The sequence below is a fragment of the Peromyscus leucopus genome, chromosome 1, assembly GCF_004664715.2.
Source record: "Peromyscus leucopus breed LL Stock chromosome 1, UCI_PerLeu_2.1, whole genome shotgun sequence".
In the NCBI taxonomy this organism is placed as follows: Eukaryota; Metazoa; Chordata; class Mammalia; order Rodentia; family Cricetidae; genus Peromyscus; species Peromyscus leucopus.
In genome coordinates, this window is record NC_051063.1 from 50,221,544 (window position 1) to 50,240,249 (window position 18,706).

General features: G+C 45.1%; 1 protein-coding gene across 1 annotated transcript in view; it reads left to right on the forward strand.

The window, feature by feature from the left end:
- The first annotated feature begins 4,764 nt into the window (after window positions 1–4,764).
- Window positions 4,765–18,706, forward strand: part of Cnnm1 (cyclin and CBS domain divalent metal cation transport mediator 1) — a 56,174-nt gene continuing 42,232 nt past the window's right edge. The window contains 1 exon segment of the mRNA XM_028888846.2: window positions 4,765–6,453. Within this exon segment, the coding sequence (XP_028744679.2) occupies window positions 4,881–6,453 (1,573 nt within the window). The 5' untranslated portion in view covers window positions 4,765–4,880.

The following is an 18,706-nucleotide window of genomic DNA, read 5'->3' on the forward strand; positions in this document are numbered from 1 at the left end:
CCTGTCCCCAGGAATCCTTGCAGTTACAGCAGAGCTCTGGAAACCCGGTACTTTTCCAGGACCTCATGTTCAGCAAAAGGAAAAGTACTCAGTCTCTATAGATTATCTTCGCCTGGGGTTCATTAGCTCTTAACACTCTGACTCATGAAGAGGTGGAGATCTGAAAACTCATTTCACAGATGAGGCTCTGGGCTCAGAAAACTAATTGATTTTCTCAGCCTACCACTTGTTTATAGATCTGATGCAATTGAAAACATGAAGATTCTTATTCCCTCACCCTTATTCTCATTAAAAACTTACTTTTATGGGGGGCTAAAATGTAGCTTCGTAGAAAACTCACACTTTATATGCCTGAGGCATTGGTGGGGTACTTGAGAACAGGAGAAGGAGTGGGTAAGAGAAGTATTATTATTTTTGGAAAAATTTTCTGTTACATCAGAGGAAAAGATCTTGATATGTCAAGCAGCAGAAGCAGAGTCAAATTTTGTATATAACAAGAAAATATATAAAGTGCAGGGAGCTCAAGTATGTGTGTTTTTCTTATTTATCTATGTAGTAATTTTTAAAAGACTATGCCAAAAGATTACACATTTATCTCTGGTTGTTTCATAGCTTATTTTATTCATGCTCTACTGTGTTAAATTTTTATTATCATGAATGCATGATCCTTTTTAATCAGAAATTTGGGCTTTAAATCTCTTATCTAATATTTTGGGAAGAGTTTTTTTTTTTCTAATGCTCCATTTTGCAAGGTGGAAGGAGCATCAGTATAGAGTTCCAGAAATGTCTTACTGGCCATTTACTCTACCCTGTAGAATGGGTGTAATTATTTCTACTTCACAGGGTTCTCATGTACATCTACATCTTGATGTGATGATCAAGTTCTTGGCCTAATAGAGGTGCAAGAACCCTTATGATAAGCTAGTGTCTTTGTGTTAGAAGTTTCTATTGAGAAGAAAAGAAATTTGCCAGGAGAGACATGAGAGATTTTAGTGAGGATGTGTAACTTTGGGATCACATAGAAAGCTTGGGGAAATAGTGCCCCCCTCCACAAAAAAAAATAGAAATAAAAGAGTTTTTGAATTTGAAGAACTGAGAAAATATTTTGTCTTCTATTTCTTTTTAGACTATTTTGTTTTTTAAATTTCATATATGTGGACTGTATTTACATCATCCCCTGACTCTTTCCACCAACCCCTCCTATGGCCATCCCCACACCCAGCCTGCTTCCTCTCAAATCCATGACCTCTTTTTGTTTAGTTATTATTGTTACATACATAAACAAATAAACAGATAAATACAGCTTGCTGCATTTGTTTCATGTTGCGCATGTGTATGAGTTTAGAGCTAATGGTTAGGGATTGGCTAACCTATCAGGGGGCTCATTCCTGGAGAATATTGATTCTTCTCCTCTCCACAGCCATTGATGGTCTGGTGCTCTCCATCGAAGGGTGGGGCCTTGTGAGATTCCCCCCATGTACATTGGCATGTCGGTTGACGTCACATTACAGGTCATATATCTTACAGTCTTTCCTTCTCTTCATCTGTGTTCCTCTCTGAGCCTTAGTCAGGTGTAGGGGTTGTATTGTAGATGGGCACCCCATGCATTTTGACCTTTTTTTTTTTTTTACTACTTTTTAAACAACAAAAATGTACTAATACTCATAATAACAAAATCTGTTATCATGTGTTGAGGGCTTAGGCTATACCAAGTACGTTATCCCTTGTAGTCCTCATCATAATTGAAAAAACATGAGACTCCACTTGGGTTATTTTAAACAGTCCCATGATTAATGGTTAGTGGAGCCCAGTTAGAAGAGAGAAGTGCGGAGCTGGAGAGGTGGCTCAGCAGTTAAGAGCATTTATTGCTCTTGAAGAGGACCAGAGTTCAGTTCCCAGCACCCATAGGGAGCAGCTCACAATGGTCTATAACTCCAGATCCAGAAGATCTGACACTCTCTTCCCCTCCCCACCTACCCCACATGCATATACACAGACAAATACACAAATAGCATCATGCAGAATCTGAAAACACACGTGTGGGAGTGGAGTGGAATGGTGCTTATCAGTAGCTTCTAGGCTGACCTAGAAAGGGAGATACTGTTCAATGGCTACAAAGTGACAGCTAGATGGGAGGAATAAGCCTGGTGCTCCACTGTACAGCAAGTTGCTTACAGCTAACATACTGAACACCTGGAAATAGCTAAGAGAGGATTTTTAATGTTTTCATTTCTTCAAAGATATTTGAGGGGACAGGTGTCAATGACCTTAATGTGAGCATTCCATATCCATACCTGTGCCAGTTATACCCTATAAATAATTATTTGTCAATTGGAAATAAAACCAGAGCTGTAGTAGATTAGCTGTTTAGCACTCAAGAGGGCTTGAGTTTAATCCTCAGCATCAAAATAAATAATATAAAAATGAAACTTAAAAAAATGTAACTTCCAGAGGTGGAAAGATAACTCAGTTAGAAAAGTACTTGCCATGCAACATTCCCCAGAAACGCCCCCCCCCAAAAAAAAGGAACCTGTTGGTATTTGCTTGGTATCCCAGTGCTGAGGAGATGGAGACAGGAGAATTCCAGGGGCATGCTGGCCAGCCAACCCCGCAGAATTAGGCAAGCCAATGAGAAACCTTGCCTCAAAAACAAACAAACAAACAGAAGGTGGATAGTGCATGCACACCCATACATATACACATGAGTACCCACATATATATGCATGCACACACACACACAAAGTGACTTCAGAATAAACAATTATTTAATTAAATGTTGCACAGACCTATAGTATTGTGGTGGTATTCTAATTGTACTGAAATGTGATTTTGATTGTATGTTAATAAATAAAGTTACCCGGGGGTCAGAGCTATTAGAGCCATAGCAAGAGTGTGGCGGTGGTGGCACACGCCTTTAATCCCATAGATCTCTGTGTGTTCGGGGATATAGCCAGCATTGGAGATATATGCCTTTAAGACCTGGGGGGCTGTACATACAGACAGTGACGAGGCAGTCACGTGTTTGGGTTTACAACCAATGAGAAGGCAGAACAAAATACTATAAAAAGATGGACAGACAGGATATAGCTCTCTTTCGGGAAGCTGGGACACCGCAGGAGGAAGGGTGAGATTTTAGCTCTGAGCTCTGACCTCTCGGCTTTCTCTTTTACATTGTTTCTGTGTTTCTTATTTAATAAGACTGTTGGTTACATCTACATGGTATAGTCACTTAAGGAATGAAAACTGCTAACAAATGTCCACAGTGCTCTGTTAGAATTGCCAAAAGGGGAAAAAATGCAATTATTCTTTAACCAGATGAACAAATTGTGACTTAGCCACATAATGAATTCTACTCATCTACAAATGGATTGGCTGTTGATTAATGCAATTTGGATGAATTTTAAGCATTCAGAGTAAGGAGTGCCAGCTTACTTGCTATTCATATGACATTCTGGAAAAGGAAACTACAGAGAAAAAGGAAGATGGTGGAACCACCCACTCCCCAGTACAGGTGGGGATGGGAGATGGGATCCAGGGCCTACTACAAACTAGGCAAGCTAGCCACACCTCCAGTTCAAAGATGGAACTGTTTATTGTGATTGGCACATGAATGTGCAGCCATCCAAGTGTCTACAGCATTGCAGAGGGCACCCGTACAGTCCTGGAATCCAGAGTTCAAGGCCTTTTTCAGCACTTCAGTGAGTTTGGCCTGTGCTATGCGAGACCCAGTCTCAAAATGCAATGAAACATATAGCAATATAATAAAAAAAAAAAGTGACATTTGCTACATACATTTAAGAAATGAGGCATAAAAATAAAGCAATACTAGCAGATGGTGGATACAAATAACATAAGCGATTCAGTGGAAAAACTTCCCAGATCTTGTTGGAAAAAGAGGAAGCTGTGTATCTTTACTATGGTGGTGGTGGTGGTGATGTAAGTTTAGATATGACAAAATGATATGAGTTTTACACCAATGTCAGTTTCCTGCTTTTGATGTAAACCGTGGAAGGAACTGAGTGAAAAGTAGAGGTACTTCTGTATATTATTTTTTGTAAATTCTTTTCATCTATACATCAAGAGACTAATCCTGTTACTACATTTCTTGTTCAACATTCCCATTTGAAACCTGATACCGGAATATACGAGCATGTACATAAAATTTATTTATGAGCATTTTTTAACAAAAGAGTGGTATATTACATCGTTTTGAACCATATATATACATTGGATCTTGCGCAATCTTTTCCTGGACGCATAGTACTCTATTCCATGATGGTCCCATAATGCATTTCAATTCATTGATGAACATTGGTATCTTAACAAGGAGTTGAACTTAAATTTAATTTGGAAATTTTTACAATATGAAAGGCTAGCTAGAATTGAGGCCAATTTTTTTCACAGATTCCGGACCAGAATGTCTTTTAATTAGAAGGAAGAAGACAAGTGACGAAGTAGAAACGCTGGGAAATTTCCTGGGTCGAATGGGAAGCAGAGGGCCTGCAGTTCAGAATTACTGCCGGGTAGGAAGGGCAGAGAGCAGAATGGGGAGGGAGGTTGAAGGGGAAGGAAGGCCGATGCAGGAGGAGGCCAGGCTCCAAACCAAGCCTTTCCAGGGCTATGGCACAGATAGACTTAAGTGTATCCACAGGCTAGGCACTGTGACAGTTCGTGCCCATCTCCAGCCTCCCGCAGGGCACCCCTCCCAGGCGGGTTCTGACCACCCCCTCCCCCCACACACACCCCCGCCTCCAGCCCACGCGCGCAAGGGGAGCACACGTGGTGACCTGCCTGGGGCCGGATTCCCGGCTCCAGCTCCTCCTCCCTCCAGCTCGCACTCGGCTTGCTGCAGTATCACGTGCAGCCGCGCCGGGTGCAGGATGGCGGCGGCGGCCGCGGCGGCAGCAGCGCTGGGTGTCAGGCTCCGGGACTGCTGCAGCCGGGGCGCCGTGCTCCTGCTCTTCTTCTCTCTGTCACCTCGGCCCCCGGCCGCTGCTGCCTGGCTTCTGGGTCTGCGGCCCGAAGACACTGCTGGAGGCCGTGTGTCTCTGGAGGGGGGCACCCTGCGTGCGGCCGAAGGCACCAGCTTCCTCCTGCGGGTCTACTTCCAGCCTGGGCCGGCGGTCTCCGCCGCGCCTGTGCCAGCACCTTCCCTGGCCCCGGGGGAGAACGGCACGGGCGACTGGGCCCCACGACTCGTGTTCATCGAGGAGCCCCCCGGTGCGAGCGGCGTGGCGCCCAGCGCGGTCCCCACGCGTCCCCCGGGACCGCAGCGCTGCCGCGAGCAGAGCGACTGGGCGTCGGACGTGGAGGTCCTGGGGCCCCTGCGCCCCGGGGGCGTGGCGGGCTCGGCCCTGGTCCAGGTGCGGGTGCGGGAGCTGCGTAAGGGCGAGGCGGAGCGCGGCGGCGCGGGCGGCGGCGGGAAGCTCTTTTCGCTGTGCGCCTGGGACGGGCGCGCTTGGCACCACCACGGCGCGGCCGGCGGCTTCCTGCTGCGCGTCCGCCCGCGGCTCTACGGCCCGGGTGGGGACCTGCTGCCGCCCGCGTGGCTGCGAGCGCTCGGGGCGCTCCTGCTGCTGGCCCTGTCCGCCCTGTTCAGCGGCCTGCGCCTGAGCCTGCTCTCGCTGGACCCGGTGGAGTTACGGGTGCTGCGGAACAGTGGCTCGGCCGCCGAGCAGGAGCAGGCGCGCCGCGTGCAGGCCGTGCGCGGCAGGGGGACCCATCTGCTCTGCACCCTGCTCCTGGGCCAAGCCGGGGCCAATGCCGCGCTGGCCGGCTGGCTGTACGCCTCGCTGCCGCCGGGCGTCGGGGGTCCGGGGGAGGACTACGGCGAGGCGGGGGTTCACTTCCCGTGGCTGCCCGCGCTCGTGTGCACCGGCGCGGTGTTCCTGGGAGCCGAGATCTGTCCCTACTCGGTGTGTTCGCGGCACGGGTTGGCCATCGCCTCGCACAGTGTGTGTCTGACCCGGCTCCTCATGGCTGCCGCCTTCCCGGTGTGCTACCCGCTGGGCCGCCTCCTGGACTGGGCGCTGCGCCAGGAGATCAGCACCTTCTACACGAGGGAGAAACTGCTGGAGACGCTGCGGGCCGCGGACCCTTACAGCGACCTGGTGAAGGAAGAGCTCAACATCATCCAGGGCGCCCTGGAGCTGCGCACTAAGGTGGTAGAGGAGGTGCTGACCCCCCTCGGGGACTGCTTCATGCTGCGCTCCGATGCTGTGCTTGACTTCGCCACTGTATCCGAGATCCTCCGCAGTGGCTACACTCGCATCCCAGTGTATGAGGGCGACCAGAGGCACAACATTGTGGACATTCTGTTCGTCAAAGACTTGGCCTTTGTGGACCCGGACGACTGTACCCCGCTGCTCACAGTCACCCGCTTCTACAACCGGCCCCTGCATTGCGTCTTCAATGATACCCGGCTGGACACGGTGCTGGAGGAGTTTAAGAAGGGTGAGCAGTGCTCTTTATCCCTCCCCAGCTCCTATCCCCCTTCAAAGATACTGCCTTTCATAACCACGGAAGGCTTCAGGTACCCAAAGCAATACCTCTGATCTACGGAGCCAGAAACTCCAAGAAGGCCTGCTGTTGGCTGTCTAGATCTCTCATGTTTCTCTCTACCTTCCTTGCAGCTGGCTGAGCCCCAGGCCTCTTCCAGTCTACTTGGCTCACCAGCTAAACCATATTCCTCATTCATTCTCTCCCACCTGTAATTCTTTCTGCGGTCTACCAAGCGTCAGGTATTGTGAGAATGAGCCCAGGAGAGCCTTGCGAGTTTAATTGCATACCTCCCTACCCACTACAGGGTTCCCTCTACAGAATCCCATAGCCTTTGCCTCAAACTCCTAGCGCTGGAAGCTCACCATTTCCAAAGAGAAGGAACTCCATTGCTGGACAGCTCCAGCTGCTGACAGTGTCACACTTTTGACTTACCAGCAGCCATTCATCTGACACACAAAATGGCCAGGTTAGGGATTGGGAGCTAGCTAAAACAGAGGAGTCATTGTACTTCCAGAAGCTCTTGCTCCTCACGGTAGGGTAGGTGGGGACTTAAGGAAATATTTCTTCAGAGTGAAGGCCCCAGGAAACTTTCACACAAAGTGAATGGGTTTCTTTCAACACCATCCCCAGCTCCCCATCCCTCCTAACCTCAAGGATGGTGCCATAGCAAGCTATATGACCATTGACTTCATGCACCGGTTGTGTCTTTGGATACTGCCTTCTGGGCCTGAGTACAAATTCACTCAAGAAAATCAGCCTGGACACTTTAGAGTTGGCCATCTTGGCCTTGTGTTTGCCCTGCCCCCTTGTTAGCCAGATCTGGCCCAGAGATGCCCCTGGCTTTTGTTTTTAATCAAATCTACGTCCAGGGGTCACCCTTGAGAATATTCAAAACAGTCTCATGTTTCCCTGTCTCCCTCACAGTTGGCTGAGCCCAGGCCTCTTCCACTCTGCTTAGCTCACTGGTTGCCATATTCTGATTCATTGTCTCCCAGTTATGATTGTCACCCTGCGCCGCGCCCCCCCCCCCCTACTCCCCCCACCCCCCCCCCCGGCTTACCAAGGCTTAAGTTTCTGCTGAAAGCAATTCCAGTTAGTTTGAGAAAATGTCTCATTATCATGTAGTGCCAGAGGACATGTAAGAAAATATTTTATTAATTCTCTGGTTATTTTATATAACGTATTATAATCATATTCACCATCATTCTTCCTCTTTAATCCTCCTGGATCCATCCCACCTCCCTACTCTCCCAACATCTTGCCCTCTTTTTCCTCATATCCACAGGAGTATGGTCAACCTACCAGAGGCTACACCCTGAAAGAATACTGATTCTTCCTGTCCCCCAAACCATCAACTGTCTATAGCTCCTCAGTTAAAGGTGGAGGACTTTTATGAACTCCCCGATCTAAGCTTAGGTGTTGACTGGCTTGTCTTGCGCAGGTCTTGTGCAGGCAAACACAGCTGCTGTGAGTTCATGGCTGCTGTGGTCCTCCCTGGCTCCCAGGTTTTACAATGCGTCTGCCCACCCCTGTTCTGTGAGGTCCATGGTCTGGAGGGCAGGTGATGTAGATGTTCCCATCTGTGGATGAGCCCTCCACCAACACTTATCCTCTCTGCTTTCACCAGTTGTAAGTGTCTGTACTAACCACCATCTATATTGTACAAGGAAGCTTCTCTCGACAAGGCCTGAGAGCTCCGCTAATCTATGGGGAGAGATACAAATGTAGAAGGCAGTTTGGTACTGAGTCCACTTAGCAGAAGAATTGGTGGTAGGTTTCCTCTCCCTGACCAGAGCCTGTGAGCTCTCCAACCATGGCTTACAGATTTATAGTACCAGGCATGTTTCCTCCTGTGAAGCAGTCCTTGAATCCGATCAGAAAGCAGTGTGCTGCCCCCATAATATTCATGCCACTATTGCAGCCATGGGTATATCTTGCCACAAGAAGTCATTGTTTTGGTTCACAGTGTTCACAGCTGGGTAAGACTGTTGACTTTTTTTTTTCCTCCAGCAGTCTACATAGCACCTTCCAATACTCTGGAAATAACCTGTAAGGAAGCCTCCTAGTCAGTACCATCTTGATTCCTCCGTGACTTGTGACCAAAGTATATGGTGTCTTCAGCAATAGGGTCCTACCATCAAATTCTAATGAGCAAACAGAGGGATGGCAATAACCGGTAGTGTTTGGGGGAGGTCTCCAGGAGAGCTCTGAACAAAGACTTGAGGGGCAGTATCCCACTAGATGTACTGGAATTTTTAGTTCAGAAAATGTTTTTAAGGAGACTCTGTGATTTCTTTCACTCATCTCCTTAGTATCTATTGATAAACAGTTTGGGGTAACAGTGGAGGCCTTTAGGAAGTTAATAGTTTATGGAGTATATAAGGTTAATAAGAGCAGTCTTTAGGAGCAAACTTTGTGTTCCAGGAAAAGTTCAAATAGTTGATATTGATTTAAAAGGAATCCACATGCAGAATTTCCAAGTCTGGTCTGAAACAAGCTTGCTCATATTCTATTAATAGTCTGTTATTAGGAAGATCATTAAAGAGAAGTAGGCCATGACAACAAGCATTAGGCCAACAAAGGTATTTCTGTGTCTTGTCAGAACTCTGCCACTTCCTTGGCATCCTTGAACCCAAAGCACGAGTCTCACATGGAAGCATATTGGCAATGCAGAATTTCATGCCTTACTATAAATTTCCTGGATGAAAATCTGCATTTCTAACAAGTCCTTGGGTGACTTGAGTTTATATTAAAGTTGGAAAGGAATTAAACACCCTCAGAGAACCCTTATTAACAATGCTTGGTAGACCTACTTTGGGTGGGAGACAAGGAATCATTAACAAGAGGTTATATCAGGCTCTAAGCCATGGAACAGTGGCCAACTTGTATGACTTATGCTTGCACCACATGTTAGGAGAAGCAAGCCAAGTTAAACTGCTTTTCTTTATATTTAAAAATAACTTTTAAGCTAGTCTTTAATAGCTCTTCCATTTCCCTTACTTCTTCGAATCTCAAGTAACTTAACCATTTAAACAAATCCCTTAGGAGGTGAAAGAGGAAAATGATTATATTAATAGGAGCAACAGTTGCCATTAATTGAGTGACAATTCTGCCAGGCACCACGCCAAGCCCTTTTTATATTCAGAACAGCCCTCCTGGGTAGGTATTATTAACTCCATTTTGTAGATGAAACTTCTAAAGCTTAGATCGATAGCGCGACTTACTCAACTTCCCATAGACGATAACTGAACTGTGATTGAACTAGGTCTGTAGATGCCCAGTGCCCATTTGTCTGACACCCTGACTCTGGCTACTCTGATCTTGTCCCTACAACCTGACATTTTTGCTGCCTAGAGTGGTGGTAAAAAATGGCCTTTTTTTCCTGACTTACTGCCCATGGCTTTAGTCTCTTTGGGTTAGGGATGTGGCTTTAATAATCGTAATAACCACTAGCATATATAGTTCTACCTACCTTATGTGATTCTATGGTTGCAAGGACTGACCCTAAGACCCAAATGGTTATTCTTAGATCACCACTGAGCCTGTGTGACCCAAATTCAAATGTGGATCACATGACCCAAAGCTCTTAGTCTCTGTAGGAGAGTACCCCTGTACTTATCAGTTGCAAGTCTTTAGGAGTAGGGAAAAGGAAAATAGTCTTTCCAGTTGGCATGCCAGTTTCACAAAGGGAACGGTATTTATTCCCACAGGACTGAGTTCCTTGATGGCAGAGAATGAATCTTATCACTTTTCTCAGAACAAGCACAAAGACTGCCATGCAATTATAAGTAAGCATTCACTGAGTAAGTAATCATGGGTAAAACTCTACAAAATATGTAGAGTTGTTTACTGACCACTGCAAATGTCTCTTCTCTTCCTTCCAGTAGAGACAGCATGGTCCCTCCAGTGTGCTAAGACAGAAACCTCTCCATTATTATCCATCCTTATCATATTAATCTTCATCTTGGTGTGTTCCTTGGGAGCTGCCCTACTCAAATACTATAGACTGGGGTGGCCTAAACAACAGAAATCCCTCTTCCCACTGTACTAGATGGTAGATGTCCCAGCTCAAGGTTCTGGTTAGCACAGTTCCTGGTGCAGGCTCTCTTCCTGGCTTGCCTCTGTCTGCCTCTTTCTGGTCCCCACATGGCCTGTCCTTAGTGCATGTGAAGAGAGAGCAAGAGAGCTCTGGTCTCTCCTTAGGAAAATTCCGATTCTCAGTATTGCATACAGACTCTTGAACCTACATGATTTAATCCCACTATTTCTTCCACGTAGATTATTCATTGGTTTTATTCAACAAGTCATTCCTTTGTGCCAAGGATGTAGACACAGTGGAGAACACTACCAGTGTGACTCCTTGTCTGTTTGGAGGCTGCAGGTCTGATAGAAGAGATGGACATTCAACAAACAAGTCTGAGACTCGGAGCAGAAGCATGGTGCTGGTACTGGCTTGGTACTGCTCTTGACCAAATTACTTTGCTATATCTGTCCCATTAGCTATGCAATGGTGATGATAATAGTATTCGTTTATAAGGTTGTTGAGAATATTAAGACTGTTGCATTGTGATGCTCATTTAGCACCTATCACAAGTGCTATGTGGTAGCTGTGGTTAGCTATTACTCATCTGTGAAAATGTCTCCTAAGTAGTTACGCTTCCTCAAATCATTGTTTCCCTATAGCCTGTCCTCTCTAGTGTCGCTAAAATAATCTCTGTTTTCATCCTCTGCCTAAAACCCTTCAACTGCCTCCACCATCCAAAGGGCACAGTCTAAGCAGAGATGGAGCCGTGGGTACCCTGGTGACCTGCTGTCTAACTACCTACACAGCCCCCAGCACACCCCACTCGCGGCTGCAGCTTTGAGTGCCCACGGCCTTGAATTCCATAGCAGCACAATGCTGTGTCTTATCTGTCCCCTTCTCATACTGTATTAGAATATGATGGGCTGCATATGCATGTCCTGACTAATCCAGTACCAACTCCCTCTTTAATACTCAGGGTAGGGGCCACCCTTTCTGGAATCATCTCTTGTAAACCTCAGTTGTATCCAAACTCATTGTTCTATATGCCTACATGCCTGAGTGCGTGAGTGTGTGTGTGTGTGTGTGTGTGTGTGTGTGTGTGTGTGTGTGAAGGTGAAAGGACAAATTTGGGTATCATTCTTCGAGAACACTGTCCACCTTATGTTGAGGACAGTATCTCTCATTGGCCTGGAACTTGCCCATTCAGCTAGGCTAGCTAACCTGTGAGCCCTGGGGATTCATCTGCCTCTACCTCCCAGCCCTGGGATTACAAGTATGAGTTATGTGGGCCTAGCTATTTAATTAGGTTCTTAGGGTAGAAATGAGGTCATCATGCCTACAAGGCAAGCATTTTACCAACTGAGCTACCTCCCGGGCTCATCATATGTATTGTTAAATAAACAATATGAACTCAGAATCTTCCTGTGTCAACATTCTGCATTCTGGGATTACAGGCATTCACCACCATGTCTGGCTTAGTACATTATAAATGATTTTGAAAAGCTGAATGTATGACTGAGGAGCTAAGCTATAATATACAATGTAATAGATGAGTTCTGCAGAGCTCTAGTAAATGAATCTTTAATTGTCTTTAACCTAATAGCTTTGGCCTATAGAGCAGGACATATTAAACTTTAAATAGTAGAGGAAAAATACTGCCTATATTGCTTTTCTGTCTCTTTAGGAACAACTGTTACAATTATCTTTAATATTCAAGACAAGGTGATGCACACCTGTAGTCACTCAGAAGTAGAGGCAGAAGGATCTCAAGTTCTAGATCAATCTAGATTACACAGACTAGGTATATGAATTACAAAATCTATTCCCAAAAGCCTAATGCCAAGAATAATATTCCATTTCTCTTTGCAAGCTAGAAAGCAGGCTAACTCATTTTTCACCATGACTTCTAGTGACATTACAATTTATGAGTCATAGCTCAGTATATGAATATATATATATGACAAACCTATACAAAAGCCATTGAGATAAAATGCTATAATAGAAATGTAAAGATGCAATGGGAACATGGAAGACAAAGCAACTGATTAAATAGTATATTTTACTTTCATAAAAGTATATTTTACTTTCATAAAAATTGTACTGAAGTTTATAGAAAAAATAGACATAAAACAATAAAAAACAGAAATGTGAAAACATCTAAAAAGAATCCCATTATCATGAAATAACTTTTTAAAGATTTATTTTCTGTGTGTGTGTGTTTCCCTGCTTGTCTGGATATGCACCGTGTGTGTAAGTGAGGTCAGAAGAGGGTGTCAGACACCCTGGAACTGGAAGTACAGGCAGTTATTAGCAACCCAATATGGGCGCTGGGTCTTCCTTCAAGGAATCTTTGCCTCAAGTATTTCCAACCATCAAGAAATGACCCTGCCCCACTTGTAGATTGTAATCTTGTCACCGATGAATAATTGAAAAGTCAATGTTTTACCTCATACCCAAATTCTGATATGAGATAATTCAGTAGGAAAAAATATCATTCCATTGGTTAATTCCATAGAAGCCTGTCAAAACATTAATGCCACAATCGGTTACACTGAGTTACAATATTGAAGTGCACTGGTAAAATTAAATGTAAGATGTTATTAAATGTGTAGACATTGCTAAATAATTAGTGAGATTTAGGATGAGCTGTGAATCTTTGAATCACCGGACCAAACAGTGGACAAATCAGAGTCTGTCGTGCACAGGGAGAAAATAAAGAGAAACAAGAAAGAGGAAAATAACTATATAAGATGACAGCATTGTAGGTTTATTTTTCTGTCTTAATATTTTTCAGTGTGGTCATTGTAATGTTTTTCTGCAATATTCTCCCTGCCCATGCTATCCCCCAACCCAGTCTGGCAAAGGAAATAGATAACATGATCAGAGCCCAAAGGAGCATTAAAAAAACCTGAGTGGAATTCTAATTCCTAGTGCTTTCTTTTTTTAGATTTAGCCTGCCTTTCCAGGCCATGCCAGCTTTCGTTGTCAGGCTCTCTTTTTATCTAATCTAAATCCCACAGGCTGCAGTTAAATTCGATTTCTTCTTTTTATCATCTCTCTTGGGTTCTCTCTTATTTGAAAGATACTGTGTATTACTGTAGCTCTCCTCAGTTCCATGTTTTAGACCCCCAGATGTATGTGGCCCTGCTTCTATCATATTTCAAGCCTTTGGTTTCTAAGAGGAGGCTCTGCATGCTCTTCTGGTATCCTCCTAAACTGGTTTGCCTCTAGGCATACTCTGCGGAACCAGGAATCTTCAGTCCTCTCATTTTCTGGTCCGTGTTCCTTATCAAACTGAGAATCTTTCCCATTCTTTCCTGCCTACCCTCCATGTATTGGTGGGGCTTTGTTCTGTATGGGGATATAGTAACCAGGTAAACATCATTGTGGGCTCTTGGGGCGTGTAGTTTAACAGAGAGAACACTGGCTGACAAACTATTACAAAACAAAAGGTATGCGGCGGGCGACCTCAGCTGGTTTGTGGGTAAGAGCAGACGCCTTACTCCCTAAATATTTAAACTGGACCCTAGAGGATGGGAAGAAATTCCTCCAAGCAAGAGGTCCCCAGAAGATGGAAGCAAATGTGCAAAGGGGGAAGGGAATAGCAATGTCCAAGGTTCCCTCTGGGTTGTGTGCCACTCATTAGGGGAACCAGCCTTCCCTCTGCCTGCCTGTGACTGTCAAGGCTAGGCAGCTCAGTTCAGTACCATTCCCCCACAGCACTGGGGCCATGGCAGACAGACATGGATGTAACTGTGGAAGCACAAAGCGAGGAAGGGTCTTGGTACAAAGGGTGGTGAGAGGCAGCCTGGGGCACAGGCCAGGACATCTGTGGGTGAAAGGAGAAAGGAGCAATACGTCCTAGGGCGATCTGAGAAAATTTCTCTGAGGAAGTACAATTTTAACTTGGCCTTGAAAGAACTGTGATCAGTGATTATGAAAGAAAAAGGCATTCCAGCTGAAGCAGGAGTCTGAGCTAGGAAAAGAAAGGCAGAACAGAGTTGACAATACATCTTAATGCTGCTAAAGCAATTCTCATAAGCCTGAATCTCTTCTACCAAAATCGGAAACTAGGAAGAATGAAGTATTTTTCAAACATAATTTTATTCCTCAAGAATGCCAAAACAGCATGTTTTATCATTTTGCTGGTGGTAGTTCTAAAATCACTTGTACTCACTCTTGCCTTAACTAAGGATCCTAAATATAACTCCATCTTTTTCTTGATGACGCAGGATCATGGTCATGAGAATGTAGTTATTTTATGCTGCATTATAACCAGCTCTCTGTCTCCTCCTCATAGTTTTCTCTGTCCTCTAGATGTCAGCTGTGAGTCCATCTCAGGCAGCTCCTGCCCCATCGTGCTTCTGGCAGGACCACTCTTGTTCTGTCCATCATCGCCCAGCTTCTGTTCAGCTGATAACCCAAGTAAACGTGTGTGTTGTCAAGCCACCGGCCTCCGGTGCAGCAAGCTTTAGTAAATGCTGGTTAAACAAGTGATAGATTAGACGTTGACTGTGAGCCTCAGATTCAGGTTGATGGAGAGACCTGAGATGGTCCCTTCCGGCGCCAGATTCCAAGCTACGCCGCGTCAGACCTCCAGATAATGAGCCCTTACTCCGCTATTTCTGTACTGTTGCTTAGCAAGCCAAATTGCCAACTGGCTTTGCTTCTAGTGACTAACAACTGTTTTTTCATGCCCTGGTGATGCTGGTTACCATGGTACTCTGGATGACACGGTTGGCTTTTTTATAATTGCCTTTTAGTAGCTCAAGAGATTTGTGTGTATGTGTGATAAAGGTGCTGATTATTCTTATTTCTCTAAAACAAGATGGCAACTTCACAGTGTGGCTGCAGTTCCTTGTTATTTTTAACCAGAAAAGAAAAAAAAAAAAGAGTTTTATTTCTTCAAGTCAGTGTGGCTGTTGTAGGATCAGTGGGGAATATTGTTGTGTTCTCTTTCAGATTTGTTAGAAGGTGGATGACTGTTTAGAAATGATAAGAACCACATAGCCTGCAACACAGTAGCTCTTCCTTATCTCGTTCCTGTGGGGTGCTCCATTATTAAGATAAAAACATTAGGAGTTCAGAACTCTTAGTTACACAGAGGCTGTAATTGTTGGTACAATTAAATTTCTGAGGTCAGTAAGAAGTTTCAGCATTTCAAGGTGCTTGCTACCAAACCTAATGACCTGAGTTCCATCCTGAGGCTCCACATGGTGGAGGGTGAAAACCAACTCCTGCACGTTGTTCTTTGACTTCTACACCAGCGTGTGCACCGTGGCACATGCACACCCATGCCCCCCCCAATCAAGCAATCAATAAAAAACATTCTTAAACATATTCTCATCAAAAAGAGGCACCCTGTAAAATCAAACTGATCTTGCCGGGCAGTGGTGGCACATGCCTTTAATCCCAGCACTCGGGAAGCAGAGGCAGGTGGATCTCTGAGTTCAAGGCCAGCCTGGGCTACAGCGTGAGTTCCAGGAAAGGCACAAAGCTACACAGAGAAACCCTGTTTCAAAAAAAAAAAAAAAAAAAATCAAACTGATCTTGTAGCCTGAGATTATTTACACAGTATAAAATTTTAGAAAAAGACCTTTGGTCCCAACTTTTAATTATTTTGAGGTTTTGTTTTTTGTTTTTGTTTTGTTTTTTTTTGTTTTTTGAGACTGGGTTTCATTGTGTTGTCCAGATTGACCTTGAACTCCAAATCTCCCTGCTTCAACCTCCTAAGTGCTGGATTTACAGGCATGTACCACCATGCCTCCCCAACCTTTAAGACAGCAAAAACTGTAGCCTTGAAAGAAAAATAATAAAAATAGCAACAGTAATCCCTCATAGTTGCAAAGCTTTTACATTTGTAAAAATCTTTTCAAAACAGAAACTCATTTTTACTCACTATGACCATGATGTCAGCATTTGTTTGAAATCCCCATTATGTATATGAGACACATGGTCCCAGACAACCAAGTGTCAGGGTCAGGCCTAGGGTTAGTTTATCTCATACTCAAATGTGTGGAAAAACCACCGAGGGGTCTTAGTGAAATGCAGATTCTGCCTCTGAGGACTAGGGTGGGGCCTAAGCTTCTGGAACTTGAAACAAGTCTCTTAAGTACTGCCAGCCTTGTGAGCCAAGGACCACACATTGAGAGGCAAGTGTCAAGAACAGTAGTCCTCAAACTTCTGGGTATGTAAGAATCTTCTTCAGAGTTCGTTCTTTTAGATTGCTGGGCCCTCCCCTCCCCTGCCCCGAGATCCTGATTCTGTGCGTCCGAAGTGGGGGTCCCAGAACAAGTACAGGTAATGGTCAGGCTGTTGCTCTAAGAAACGTTGACGGTGGTAGCAAGTCACAGAGTGCTGTCTGCCAAACGCTCAGGGATGAAAGAGCTTAGCGGAAGCCTCTGCGTTTTACAAGGTGAAGGTCATGAGTGCAGCAGAAACCATTAAATGATTTCTGCTTTCCTATTTCTGCTCTCTATTACCAAGCAATATGCCCTCCTCCTGGCTTCTGTTTTCACCTTACCAAAGTGCTGTGGCTATTTTTGAAACAATGAGGAATCGAATCAATTATTGGCTGTTTTCTCACAGCAGAGGAAGTATGCTAACAGGGTCCACAAAAGCTCTCTGAGGGCCAAGCCTAAACCATCTGTAGCAGAGCACCATAATGCACATATTGGGGGCTCTATCTTGAACCCCAGATTAGGCACAAACCCCTCCCAAACATCTGTTTTCACAGAGAGATCCTTTATTAAGCGGGGAAGAAAAGTTTAAGTGGCTGCTTTCTGACTCAGGCAGAAAAATAGCAGCCAATGACCTTGTAGAGGTAATTTTTGTTTGTTTTGTTTTTGTTTTTCGAGACAGGGTTTCTCTGTGTAGCTTTGCGCCTTTCCTGGAACTCACTCTGTAGCCCAGGCTGGCCTCGAACTCAGAGATCCACCTGCCTCTGCCTCCCGAGTGCTGGGATTAAAGGCATTCACCACCACCACCTGGCTTTTTTTTTTTTTTCTTTTTAATGTGCATTGCTGTGCATTGGTGTTTGGCCTGCATGTACGTCTGTGTGAGAATGTCAGATCCCCTGGAACTGGAGTTACAGACAGTTGTGAGCTGCCATGTGTGGGTGCTGGGAATTGAACCCAGGTCCTCTGAAAGAGCAGCCAGTACTCTTGAGCTATCAGGGCTCTTAACAGCTGAGCCACCTCTCCAGCCCCATAGGTGTAGTTTTTAAGAAGAGAAAAGGAGGAGGTCTGTGTTAGAATAGGATAGGATGTGGTGGTATATTTTGATTCAGCATATGAATTAGGTGAACCAAAAGGGGGCGTTTGATAGCTGGGCCTTGGTAGTCGGCCTCAGGAGGAGGAAGTGGCCAAATAAGGGAACAGACCTTGGTGGCTAGCTTTAGGAATGTAATCTAACAGTTTTTAACAAGGCAAGGAGAATTGGAGCCTGCCAGAGCCACAGGCTCCAATGGGCTAGTGTTCCTTCAAGTTCAAACCCTTGATATATGTTAACTTTTTGCTTTCCAGCCTCAGCAGTACTGAAAGACTGGGGCAGGATCAGTCTTTGCTGTAATTGAGGAAGCTGTCTTGTGCATCACAGGATACTTAGCCTCATCTTGGTTTCTGCTCACTAAATTATAACCTCAGGTTGTAACAGCCAGCTTGTCTCCAGGCTTTGCCAATCGTGACCTGGGGGATAGGGGGGTGTGCAGAATTGCCCCCAGTTGATAACCAGTCTTTAAACGTACTGTCTTAATATGTAGTTGACCGTCGAAGGATCTGCCTTGTACTTTGGATGTTGTACTGCAACGCCAGGTGATTGTAGATCTGTATACAAAGAATTGCCAATACCCAGCATTCGGAACACGGCTTGAGTTTCTAGGGCAACAGCAAAACAAACAAAAACTAGTTGACTTACAGTAGTGGGGAACTTAGCCTCAGGCATATCAAGAGCCCAAGAGGGGGACCCCTCAAACCTGCCTCAGGTGACTGGTGTAAAAGTCACAGAAGAGGTCTTCCTAAGCCCAGCATTTACACCGCTCACTACTTTCTGCTTTGTGTCAACAAAAATATTGCAACTGCCCCATGGCGTGTAAGAGAATGCATCATGTCGCTTATGACTGCAGCCGTCCTTTGTTTCAGAAAGTTCTTCTCTTTCCTGTGCGACTCAGCTTCTTAAAGCAGA